Genomic DNA, 13790 nt, shown 5'->3' with positions numbered 1-13790 from the left:
TTCATGCCAAATTTGTTACAGCAATTATTCAGTTTAGTGGATAAAAGCCCTGAACAGAATATAACCACATCTGCATTAAGAGCTGACTGTTTTAATATATCTGATTTTTTATATTGTTTAATGACAATTTTCACAATGTGATGCATATATGATTAATAACACAGCAGAGATCGCATGTACCTACATGTGATATATTAACTTGTCTTCCTACACATTCTTCAATTCTAACTGCTGATTACAAATTAATGTAGTCTGTATATTACTCCATATATTGATTCCTTATCACACACCTTTTCCATATCTATAAAACTTAAATACAGATCAGTCTTTGTTAAACATTCCTATGATTTCATGAAGCAAAATTGTCTTGAAGTAAAAATTGGTCCTGATATCCCTTATTTGTGCTGAATCCAGCTTGTTCTTATTGAAGCTTCCTTTCAGATTTTTTTTTTTTTTTTTTAGCTTCTCCAAGTATGTTTGCATTGATCTTACATAGAGCACTCATCTCATTTGATTCCTGTGTTTTTTTATTTCCATTTCACATTTTTTTATTTCCCATTTTTATAGATGGGGACTATCAGGCATCTATTCTCATCATTCAGAATTCAACTTTCTGAGACAGTTATGCAGTATGGCAACTGTAAAACTTTATGTCCATATTTTAATGTTTCTATAGAATATTGCTTTACTCTATCTGTTTTCTTTCCATATTATAGAAAAATTACTCCTGATTACATTTTACAATTACAGTTCTTTCACTACATATTTCATGTAATAGTTTTCAGAGTAATTTGTAATAACTCTAGGTGTCTGGAATATCCTTATCTTCATTGTTGCATACAGACATCTTTTGAATATTGATATTTACATAATACACATTGCTTTCAAATACTGATTTATTATGTTTTAACAAGTATTTAATTTTGTTTGGGTTGAAGAACAGCGATATATGCCCATCATTAATGTAACAACATATATTATTTATTATATAATATGTATAAAAATATAGCTATATATGGGGATTTATATTACGTGTATCATCATTTTCAAATTCTTGATATGTATCCTCGGCTGGGGGGGGGTGTGCACTGTATATCATAATACTACTTGAAAAGTTTGCATCATTTCAAGATTGCCAACAGGAAGTTACAAACTTCCTGTTGGCAATCTTCTAATTAGTGTTATCTGTCAGGACTGAAATATGACATTTTCATATCATATATTTCAGTCTTCTAAGGCACTTCTTACGGTATCAATCCACCTTGATCTTAATCTTCCTGTGAGCCTTTTACCTGCTGTTTCTGACAAAAAAACTTGTTTTGCTAATCTTTTCTGTCCCATTTTGTCTGAATGACCATACTACCTGATATCGTCTATGCTTAAACATTCCTTAATTCTAGCAATCTCGAGTTCCTTCCTAATATCATTGATTTTAATGAGTTTTCAATGACACTTGTGGCATAATAAAGTTTATTAAACATGCATATTCCCAAGAATATCATTTTTTTTTTTTTTTTGAAAAACTTTATTCAAAAAATATTTCGACCAGAAACTAACTGGTCATCATCAGTGCATCAGCATAATTGCAAGGTGAAGTTAGAACAATGATTGTTAATCCTATTTACAGAGCTGGACCATGTGTCAGAATGCCATCTAGCAGGTGGTTACAATGAAATAATAGTACAGTTAAAGCCCAAATTTAAAATTAAGTGATTTGAAATAAAATTTAATTTAGATAATGAAATGACTCATCATTATATTAAATAAATTAATTACAGGAACAGGATGCACTATTGCTTGCCAATAGAGGCAGTCATTCTAATTTAAATTTGGGCAGTATAGAAGTGCTTCAGTGCTCTCTTTAAATACCAAACCTAAACTTGCACTGATTAAAACGCAAGTATTGAGCCACAGGATAAGTGTCTCCACTATTTGCTGATTCAGGCCAGATTTTTTTTTTGTTGCTGTTGATATAAGATTGGTGTTCATGTCATTTTTCAACAGAATGTCCTGTAGTACAAGTGGAAGCATTCACACTGACCTTGGTGAACACCAGGAAGGAGGAGAGAGTGGCTGTTTATCTTTCATGGATGGTAATCAAGCAAAGATTTTGTTGATAAGAAAAAATATAGAAACTAAATTGTATATTTTCAGGATCTTAGCAATCACCTCAGAGATGTCCACAATGTATGGGATAATGACTAGCTCCACAGGTTCAGGGTTCTTAGGGATGGGCATGTAAGAGTCCAAGATGCATTTAAACTTTTTTTGATGTGAATCCATTCTGTAGTATGATGCATTGGATAGTGCTCAGTTCTTGTTGGAGAGCTTGGGAATTGGAGCAGATAACATGTGCTCTTGAGCATTGATTTTAAGATGCCTATTTTTGAGATGGATAATGTGATGAATCTTCTATGTAATTGCTGGTGAATGTAGTTTTACAGTTAACAGAAGTAACAAGTATTTCAGAATAGGTATAGGAAAGGAGGACATTTCATCATCATCATCAAATTCCTGCCATGTATCCTCAAGGGGTGTACAGGATATGACAGTACTACATGAAAAAAATTACATCATTACTAACTTCCTATCTACAATTTTCCTCCAAATCAGTCTGTTACTTGTCAAGACTCCAACATTATCAGATCTTATATTTCTATCGTCTAAGGCACTTTGTACCTTATCAATCCACCTATATCTTGGTCTTCCTCTGGGTCATTTTGCTGCCAACCTGGCAGAGAACACTTGTTTTGCTAATCTTTCTTCGCCCATTCTGTTTAAGTGACCATACCACCTGAGATTAACTCTGCTAACGCATTCCTGGATGTTGACAATGTCAAGTTCTTTCCTAATATCCTCATTTTTAATATGATATTGCCATTGATGCCATCTGTTCATGCCTATAATCTTTCTCAGGACTCTCATATCTGCGGTCTCTAGTCTTTGGTCAAGTGTTTTACTTCTGACCCAGCTCTCAGATCCATAAGTTAAAACTGGTTTGAACACTGTCTTGTATACAGCTAATTTAGTGTGTTCCGACTAATTTCTCTCTTATTCCATATGAATTTATTCAATTGACTTCCTACCATATCAGCTTTGCTGATTCTGTTGTTTTTTGGGTGCTTAAGGGTCAAAGCTGTATAACTGAGAGGAGACCTCCACATAGCCTTTAAAGGAATGCGGAGAACCGACCAGGGCTTCTGACCTAATGTCCCATCCTCACCTTCTCGTTGTGCACCCTGTTGGGTATCTACTTGAATACTGAACGAACGAGGATGGGCTAGCAATTTGGGATTTAGCCAACCAAATTGTATTCTTATTGGTTAAACCAAAATAAAAAATAATGATACAACATGACAAAATTTCATGCCGGCTGGGGCATCGCCCGGTTAAACAAGGCCCCCGTTGTTTTCGCCAGGGAACCAGGGCGAACAGCGAAAAGTCAGCTACTGGAACAGATCTGAAAACAAACCCCAACTCAACATCACCAGAGTTAAAGATCGGTACTATCAACGTAAGAAGCCTGAATGGCAAAGAAATGGAGCTAGCTGAGGAATTAGATAAGTAAGAGATCAACATAATAGGGATGACTGAAACAAAAAAGACCAAAACTGGTGAGATCTTTTTGAGCAATAAATACAAAATGTTATATTCAGGCAATGACAATCAAGGAAAAGAAGGAGTAGCCATAGTATTCAACACAAAATACGAGGCTAATCTTCTTGAATGGCAGTCAGTCTCAAGTAGAGTAATGTGGGCAAATATGAGAATGGGGAACTGGACAATGAGACTTATTTGTGTCTATGGTCTCACAGAAGGTTCTACTAAGGTAGAAGTGGAGGAATTTTTTGAGGCTTTAGAAAAAGCAACTGACACAATGAAAAAGGAAAAGTTGGTCGTTGTTGGGGATCTAAATAGCAGAGTAGGAAATGATTGTCAGATATAAAAAAATATTTTGGGAAAATTTGGAGAAAAGAGCAAAGCTAATAATATATTCTTGCCAAAGTTCTCCCATGACTTTTGTTTACCTAGTTTTACACAGTGTTTAGCATTCTTGCATTTGTCTCTGTATTCTCTAAGAGCACAAGCTGTCTTATTTGACAGGAACTTTTGATGTGCTTTCTTCTTTTCCTTCACTGCCTCTTTAACTTCCCCCTGTGTCCACCAGGGAGTTCTGATTTTTTTATCCTTGCAGACAATCTCACCACATGCCTCTCTGGCAGAATCAATAAATGTTTTCTTCAGAGTTTGCCACTGAATCTCCAAGGTTTGTTTCCTGTTCTCAAACTCTTTCATTTTTTTTTTCAATAATCTTTCTGTGTTTTAGTCTACAGTTCACTTCTGAGAGCTGCTCAACTTTTATTTGCTTTAAAACTTTCTTACATGTTATTCTTTTCAATATGAAATTCAATTTTATCCTGCTCAAGACTAAATAGTGATCACTTCCAATTTCAAATCCTCTGTACACTACACTCTGGTGTCCTGCACCACGGAGAAAACATCACTATCAACAATAACATAGTCAATGAGACTTTCTTATTCCTAGCCTCTTCTCTCCATGTGAATTTGTGCACATTTTTATGTTGGAACATGGTGTTAGTAATAACCAGTCCATGTCCTGAGCAGAAATCCAACAGATATTTGCCATTATTATTAGCTTTGCTCTTTTCTCCAAATTTTCCCAAAATATTTTTGTATGTCTCACAATCATTTCCTACTCTGCTATTTAGATCCCCGACAAGGACCTACTTTTCCTTTTTCATTGTGTCAGTTGCTTTTTCTAAACCTTCAAAAAATTCCTCCACTTCTACCTTAGTAGAACCTTCTGTGTGACCATAGGCACAATTAAGTCTCATTGTCCAGTTCCCCATTCTGATATTTGCCCACATTACTCTTCTTGAGACTGACTGCCATTCAAGAAGATGAGCCTCGTATTTTGTGTTGAATACTATGGCTACTCCTTCTTTTCCTTGATTGTCATTGCCTGAATATAACATTTTGTATTTATTGCTCAGAAAGATCTCATTAGTTTTTGTCTTTTTTGTTTCAGTCACCCCTAATATGTCGATCTGGTACTTATCTAATTCCTCAGCTAGCTCCATTTCCCATTTCTTTGCCATTCAGGCTTCTTATGTTGATAGTACCAATCTTTAACTCTGGTGATGTTGAGTTTGGTTTTGTTTTCAGATTTGTTCCAGTAGCTGACTTTTTGCTGTTCGCCCTGGTTCCCTGGTGAAAACAACGGGGGGGGGGGGGGGCTTGTTTAACTGGGCGATGCCTCAGCCGGCATGAAATTTTGTCATGTTGTATCATCATTTTTTATTTTGGTTTAACCAATAAGAATACAATTTGGTCGGCTAAATCCCAAATTGCCAGTGGTCGGTTCTCTGCATTCCTTTCAAGGCTATGTGGAGGTCTCCTCTCAGTTATACAGCTTTGGCCCTTATTAGGAATGATAATTTTTCATCCTTTTCTTTTTCCATAATAAAGTTGATGAATGGGTGAAGGCTGTTGATTTTGGTTAAGAAAAAAAGGTAGGCAGAGATTCTACTGATTCTGGCCAGATGGCATACACTCTGGCATATTGAACCCAAAAGAAAGGTTGCTACTTCTGTTCACCATAAACCTACATTCACAGGCCACTACATATAACAAGATTCAGCACATCATCCATCTCAAAAAAAATTGCATCTTTGAATCTTTGCTCAGCAGAGCACGTTATCTGCTCCAATTCCCAAGTTCTCCAACAAGAATTGAGCATCATTATACTACAAATTGGTTTCAATTAAATGAAGTTTAAACACATCTTGGACTCTTACAAGCTCATCCCCAAGAACCTTGAACCTGTACAGCGAGTCTCTATCCCATATATCGCAGGCATCTCTGAGACAATTGCTAAGATCAAAAGATACAATTTAGTCCCTACATTTTTTTTCCTTACACAAAATCTCTGCTTGGATAGATAAGCAGCTCCCTCCATGGTGTTTACCAGGTTCATTGTGAATGCCTCCACTCGTACTTTGGACCAACAGGATGTTTTGTTGAAAAAAAGACTTCAAGAACGCCAGTCTTATATCAACAACAATAAACCTGAAAGATCTGGCCTTGCTCAGCATGAAGTGGACACTGACCACGATATCCTATGGTCCATTACTCCTTTACATCAGTGCAGGTTTAGGTTTGGGCGGTCATTTAAAGAGAGTACTGAAGGACTTCTACATTGCAAAAGTTAAATTGGAATGACTGCCTTACTATTGCCAGATTTGGTGAGTTTCATCCTCATAAATGGCAGGCACTAGTGTGTTCCCCATGTATTTTAATTAATATTTTAAATTTGAACCTTAATTGTAACCACCTGCTAGGTGGCATTCTGGCAAAATATATAATTTTTTGTATCTTAGTGTGACTCAGCTCTGTAAATAGAATTAATTCTATGTTCTAGCTTCATCTTTGTGATTATGCTGATTAGTTAGTTTCTGGTCGAAATACTTGCATAAATGTTTTTTTTTAAATTATTATATTCTTGTGAATACATTGTCTTATCACTTGGTTTTAATTCTGCCATTAATGACATCTGTTCATTCCCCCTAATCTTTCTCAGAACACTCATATCGTCTCCAATTTTTGTTCAAGTGTTTTATTTCTAATCCTTCTTATATAGCTAGTTTGGGTTTTGACTAATCTCTCTCTTATTTCATATAAATTTATTTACTTGTTCTACCATACCAGCTAGTTTGCTACCTCTGTTGTCTATTTCCATATTTAATTTGCCCTCATCACTAAAAATTTTGCTTAAATAATTGAAATGCTTTACTTATTCTATAGGTTCTCCATTCAGGACATAGTTGATGTTTTCAATTTTCCTGCTACTTCTGTTGTCTATTTCCATATTTAATTTGCCCTCTTCACTAAAAATTTTGCTTAAATAATTGAAATGCTTTACTTGTTCTATAGGTTCTCCATTCAGGACATAGTTGATGTTTTCAATTTTCCTGCCTATTTTCATAGTAATAAATCTCATCTCATCTTCCTTTTACCCTCTTTTACCTTGCATTGTCGAGGGTTTATTAATCATCAAACTTCAAACTGTTCACAGGATAAGGTGGTCGCCCTACACCCCAGTGTATCCGATGTCTGTAGTGTTGAATTCTTAAGGCCGGTTTTGTGGGATGAAAAACACAAGGATAAACTGGGGGAAAAAACCCTACTATGGCTGAGGAAGATCCTTCAACTCCTTACATCTCCGACAGGAATTGAACCTAGGACACTCCTTCCCCAGGCATATGGTTGCGAAGCGCACAGCCACTAGGCTAACCGCATGGACATAATTCCCTTATTTACTCTATTACATATCATGTAGTCAGAGAAAGAATTATAAATAGAAAACTATATCAGCTTAAAAAAAAAGCCCATAAAATGAGGTAGCTGATTTATTGCATTATGTATGACCAGCAAAATCATTTATATATTATGTAATTATGTCATCAAGCAATATCAATTAATCTGAATCAGATATTTTCTTTCATGTTATGTATTTCATTTTTATTTTATTTAGGAGAATCTATTCCAATTAGACTATTTCTGGCTGGTTATGAACTGACTCCTACAATGAAAGATATTAACAAGAAGTTCTCAGTTCGATATTACTTGAATCTTGTATTAGTAGATGAAGAAGACAGAAGATATTTTAAACAGCAGGTAAGTTACAATACTTAATGAGCTATTAAACAGTTGAATTAAACTTTTGTTCCAACATCTTAAACTGAGTAGTAAGTACTACATTTATAAACTAAATTTACAATTCTACTATATTACAGTAATTTCAGCTCTTATCAGCAATTCTGGTGATGAACATATTCATGAAGCACTTCTCCTCATTGAAGATATCACTCTTTAATGTCAACATAACAGTGATGTTACCAGTCTTGAGGCTACAACACTAAAATTCATCAGTCATCAGCAGGAGGATTGTAAGGGAGAGCAAAAAGATGGAAAGACTGCCAACCAACCATTATTGGTTGCTGGCAATTATGAAATACAGGTAGTTCCCACTTTTCAAATACTCTGTATACTCTTGTATTCTGAACACGCATGCAGCCATCACTATCAACAATAACGTCTGTGAGAATTTTCTTATTTTTTGCATCTCTCCATGTGAATTTGTGCACATTCTTATATTGGAACATAGTGTTAGTAATAACTGGTCCATGTCCAGAACAGAGATTCAACAGGTACAGGTAGTTCTCACTTTATGAATTTTTTGTATCGGAATTTTTGTTTCAAATTGTGTATGGGGAATTATGTAATGCGCGTATGTAATGACCAGTCAAAACGAGCCTTAGCGATGTTAGTGTGTTATTCGTAGTTTTCTTCAATTACACCTGATTTTTTATTTTGTTTTCTTTTTAACTATAACCCTTTCACTTTTCCAACAGTGCAAAACCAGAAAAAAAGCATGTTAAAAAACGTTTAATTTTCTTGACCAAAAAGCTCTGGAAAGACTTTTAATGGGATTATGTTGATCAAGTGCATATAATAAACAACTAAGTTATACCAACTAGTTTCACCAACTAAGGCTGTTGGCATCTTCAGGGTACATAACTGATGTAAGGCACTAAAAAGTAAAAAAACTGTTACAAACTATAATCAACTGATTCCATATTAAACAAAGAACAGAGCGCGTGGATGATCTCACTTGTTGTTATTTAGGAACGTTCTATAGTTGGCACTATAATTCAGTTCTGGCTAGTTGAAGGATCTGATAAGGGTCGTCTTCCAGATCATGGGCAAGATTAGTCCTTGGTTCCTGTTAAGGTTTTGTATACAGCGATCAACTGTTGTGGCCTCTTAAAAATTCGGGAGCGGAAGTCCTTCTCCATGTAAGGAATTGTGCTTCTATCCCACTCTATGGTAATGGTTCAGTGTTGAGAAATGAAAAGCTAACCCCGATTTTTCTTCTCTGTTATTATTCATGTCACCTATGTGTTCTTTTTGCCTAATTTCAAGGCTCCTTGAAGTTTGGCCGATGTAATTCAAGCCGCACGAGCAAGATATGTTATAAACTCCAGCATATTTGGAGAAAGGATGGCTATCTTTTGGAGATCTTAAGAATTGTCTAATCGTTTCTGTGGGTTTAAAGGCCACTCTTATTTTATGTGGTCTAAGGAGTCTAGCAATCTTATTGGAAACTGTCCCTAAGTATGGAATGACGATGGTAGAAATATAACGTACATCATCTTGTTGTCTTTGTCGGGGTTCAGAGAAAAGTATCTTGTGGAGGAGTCTTTGAGGAAATCCATTCATGGTAAGGTTGGTGGATATCAGGGATAGTTCTTCCTGGAGGTCTTGTTGATCTGTTGTAAAGAGAGAGGCACAGTTCTTCAACATGTGTACAATACTAAGTTTCTGAAAAATGTGGTGAGAGGAAGTGAAATGTAAATAATGTCCTGTATTGGTAGGTTTGCAGTAAACTGAGAGGTTGATATCACCATTCGGAAGCTTCTTAATTAAAGTGTCTAGAAATGATAATTGGTTATCTTTTTCAAGTTCTAGAGTAAATTTGATTGTGTGGTGTAGAGAGTTGATTTTGTTAAGAAAATCGAACAGGTCTTTTTTTGTGTGGTTCCAAATGATAAAGATATTGCCTACGTATCTCCACCATACTGTGGGTTTAGGATCTGTTTGAGTTAAGATTTTACTTTCAAAATAAATGTATTGAATGTATTGTACGCACTCTGTTCTTTGTTTAATATAATTGGAATCGGTTGATTATAGTTTGTAACAGTTTTTTACTTTTTAGTGCCTTACATCAGTTATGTACCCTGAAGATGCCTGGTAATTAGTTTACGGAATTAACAACGCAAATGAAGTATATTAATTAAAGGTAACTTTAATGAATCACTTCTATATTTCGGCAACGTCACATTGCCATCTTCAGGAACATAAAGATATGGTATATGCACACAGGCACTAACACAAAGCAAATGAGGAAGAAAGCAAGAAACTAATATTGTTCCTAAAGTCCTAATGGTGCCCTCTTGCGGGCTAATTTGGTAGTCTTGGCTGTTGGGCTGAAGTTCTCATAATGTAAGTCTCCCAAATTTGGGGTAGTTTCATGCACCCAAATTTGTTGAGGTTAGGAACGTTTTTTAGAGCTGCTGAAGATTCTTTGAATAATCTTTTGTATTTAAACTTGCTGCGATGAATTATTTTTGTTTTTTTCCTACGAATTTTATGGTGGGTATCTAAGGCATGGTCTGCCAGCCCAGAGCGGCTGTACTGGTGAAACCGGATGTAGTCTTTGTGTTCTGAAATCCTGATATTAGTTGTTCTTCCTGTTTGGCCAAAGTAGGACAGTTTGCAGCTGCAAGGGACCTGGTATACACCAGGTAGGTCTAGGGGAAGTGGTTGGTCTTTGGTAGAGCAGATAAGGGATGCCAACTTTTTATATGGTCTGTAACAGGAAGTAAGGTCATATTTTTTGAGGATATTGGTTATTTTCTCAGAGGTGCCCTGGATGTAGGGGATGGTGATAGACTCGGTGTAATCTTTATTGTGGAGGGGGGGTTTGTGGTTTACTGGTTTTAGTATTTTTTGGATTTTTTTGGGGTTATAGCCATTGGCTAAGAAAGTGTTGAGGATGTGGTTTAGTTCAGTAGTCAGGGCCTTGTCATCTGAGCAGATTGATTTTGCCCTGTTATATAGTGTTTTTATAACCCCATATTGTTGTGAGGGGGGGGGGATTGCTGGTGAATGTTTCAGCCAGTATGGGTGGGTTTTCTGTAAACAGAGAAAACCAAAGATCCATTAGGCTGGTGGGTGATTAAAGTGTCTAGGAAGGGGAGGGTGTTGTTCTCCTCTTTTTCTAAGGTGAACTGGACTCTGGGGTGTTGGTTGTTTAAGTGTGTTAGGAAGGAGTGGAGTGTGTCTGAGCCATGTGGCCAAATAGCAAACACATCATCCACATAACGAAGCCAAATAGTGGGTTTTTGTGGGGTGGAGTTTAAGGCTTTCTCTTCAAATGTCTCCATAAAGAAATTGGCCAAGGGTGGGGAAAGTGGTGAACCAATGGCTGTCTCCTCTATCTGTTTGTAGAACTTTCCTTGCCAAACGAAATAGCCTGAGTTCATTGTGAACTGAAATAGGGCTGAGATATCGGGAAGAATCTTGGCTTGGATGAGCTCTAGGGTTTCTTTGAGTGGGACATTAGTGAATAGGGAGGAGACGTCAAAACTGACCATTATGTCAGTGTGTTGGAGTGTGAGGTTTTCTATACTGGATTCCCCCACATATAAATTAGCCAAACATTTAGCCAAAACGCTCACCCACTACACTGGCAACACACCATCACACATAAAAAACTCAGCCCATTTTAAAGCCAGTATAGAAAACCTCACACTCCAACACACTGACATAATGGTCAGCTTTGAAGTCTCCTCCCTATTCACTAATGTCCCACTCAAAGAAACCCTAGAGCTCATCCAAGCCAAGTTTCCTCCCGATATCTCAGCCCTATTTCAGTTCACAATGAACTCAGGCTATTTCGTTTGGCAAGGAAAGTTCTACAAACAGACGAGGGGACAGCCATGGGTTCACCGCTTTCCCCACCCTTGGCCAATTTCTTTATGGAGACATTTGAAGAGAAAGCCTTAAACTCTGCCCCACAAAAACCCACTATTTGGCTTCGTTATGTGGATGATGTGTTTGCTATTTGGCCACATGGCTCAGACACACTCCATTCCATCCTAACACACTTAAACAACCAACACCCCAGAGTCCAGTTCACCTTAGAAAAAGAGGAGAACAACACCCTCCCCTTCCTAGACACTTTAATCACCCACCAGCTTGATGGATCTTTGGTTTTCTCTGTTCACAGAAAACCCACCCATACTGGCAGATACATTCACCAGCAGTCCCCCCCCCCCCCACAACAATATGGGGTTATAAAAACAGTATATAACAGGGCAAAATTAATCTGCTCAGATGACAAGGCCCTAACTACTGAACTAAACCACATCCTCAACACTTTCTTAGCCAATGGCTATAACCCCCAAAAAAAATCCAAAAAATACTAAAACCAGTAAACCGCAACCCCCCCCCACAATAAAGATTACACCAAGTCTATCACCATCCCCTACATCCAGGGCACCTCTGAGAAAATAACCAATATCCTCAAAAAATATGACCTTATTTCCTGTTACAGACCATATAAAAAGTTGGCATCCCTTATCCGCTCTACCAAAGACCAACCACTTCCCCTAGACCTACCTGGTGTATACCAGGTCCCTTGCAGCTGCAAATTGTCCTACTTTGGCCAAACAGCCAAAACAACTAATATCAGGATTTCAGAACACAAAGACTACATCCGGTTTCACCAGTACAGCCGCTCTAGGCTGGCAGACCATGCCTTAGATACCCACCATAAAATTCGTTGGAAAAAAACAAAAATAATTCATCGCAGCAAGTTTAAATACGAAAGATTATTGAAAGAATCTTCAGCAGCTCTAAAAAACGTTCCTATCCTCAACAAATTTGGGTGCATGAACCTACCCCAAATTTGGGAGACTTACATTATGAGAACATTAGCCCACAAGAGGGCACCATTAGGACTTTAGGAACAATATTAGTTTCTTGCTTTCTTCCTCATTTGCTTTGTGTTAGTGCCTGCGTGCACATACCATATCTTTATGTTTCTGAAGATGGCAATGTGTGTTGCCGAAATATAGAAGTGATTCATTAAAGTTACCTTTAATTAAAATAATTCATTTGCGTTGTTAATTCCGTAAACTAATTACCAGTTATGTCTAACCAACGTATAAGCCTTGCTACTAGAACCTGAAGATGCCAACAGCCTTAGTTGGTGAAACTAGTTGGTATAACTTAGTTGTTTATTATATGCACTTGATCAATATAATCCCATTAAAAGTCTTTACAAAGAAAAGCAGTTACGTTAGAGGAAAAAATATGAAATTATTACCAGCCATCAGTGGGTAGCACTGTTAAAACTCTTTCTGAGAAATTTTCTCTTGCCCCTTCTACAGTTTGCACCATTTTAAAGGAAAAATTGCACAATCTTTGCAGTTTACATGGTTGTGTAATAAAGAAACAAGCAGTATGATTCCTCATATGGAAAAACTGTTAATTGCTTGGATAAGTGACCAAACTCAATGATATGCCTATTACCTATGCAATGATTTGTACTAAAGCAATAGCCATATTTAAAATGTTGAAAAATCAAAAGGGAATGGCTGCAAGTAGCAGGTAGTTTGACCACTATAAAAAGAAAACTGGTTGGCATAACATTAAAGTACAAGGTGAGGCTGCAAGTGCAAAATCTTATCCAGAAATAATTAAAGAAGGAAATTACTTGCCATCGCAGATTTTCAATGTCAATGAGATGGGCCTTTTTTGGAAATGGATGCCTGCAAAAACTTGCATCGCAAAAGAAGAATCCTCAGTGCTAGGTTTTAAAGCATCAAAAGATCGCATCGCTCTACTATTAGGAGGAAATGTTGATGGCGATTGCAAGTCTAAAATCCTTATTTGTGCATCGATCAAAAAATCTAAGAAGCTTAAAAGGAATTAATAAAAATACTTTACCAGTAATATGGACGGCAAGTAAGAAGGCTTGGTTCATGGGCTCTCTATTTGAAGATTGGCTTATGCATCACTTTGTTCCTGAAGTGAAACATCAAATTACAGTTAAAGTGCTTCTGATAATTGACAATGCACCTGGCATTCCTCATTAGTAGTTTACAATTTGCCGTAATGTAAAAAATAGTGTTTTTTAC

At 36.8% G+C, this 13790-nt stretch overlaps 1 protein-coding gene across 6 annotated transcripts in view; it reads left to right on the top strand.

Moving 5' to 3' along the window:
- The window catches only part of LOC150101153 (vacuolar protein sorting-associated protein 26B-like), a 133206-nt gene that overhangs the window by 97305 nt on the left and 22111 nt on the right, over nt 1-13790 (top strand). For all 6 annotated transcript variants that reach the window (XR_016549116.1, XR_016549117.1, XM_090401099.1 and 3 more), the window contains one exon: nt 7556-7698. Coding sequence is in view for 4 of the 6 variants with exons in the window: in XM_090401099.1 (XP_090257225.1) it covers nt 7556-7698 (143 nt within the window). In the remaining 2 variants the exon portion in view is untranslated. The remainder of the gene's footprint in view (nt 1-7555; nt 7699-13790) is intronic.

This window comes from Typopeltis vanoorti, chromosome 12, assembly GCF_054136105.1.
Source record: "Typopeltis vanoorti isolate ZY-2024b chromosome 12, IOZ_Tvanoo_1.0, whole genome shotgun sequence".
Lineage (NCBI taxonomy): Eukaryota > Metazoa > Arthropoda > Arachnida > Uropygi > Thelyphonidae > Typopeltis > Typopeltis vanoorti.
This window is presented reverse-complemented; position numbering and strand designations above follow the sequence as displayed.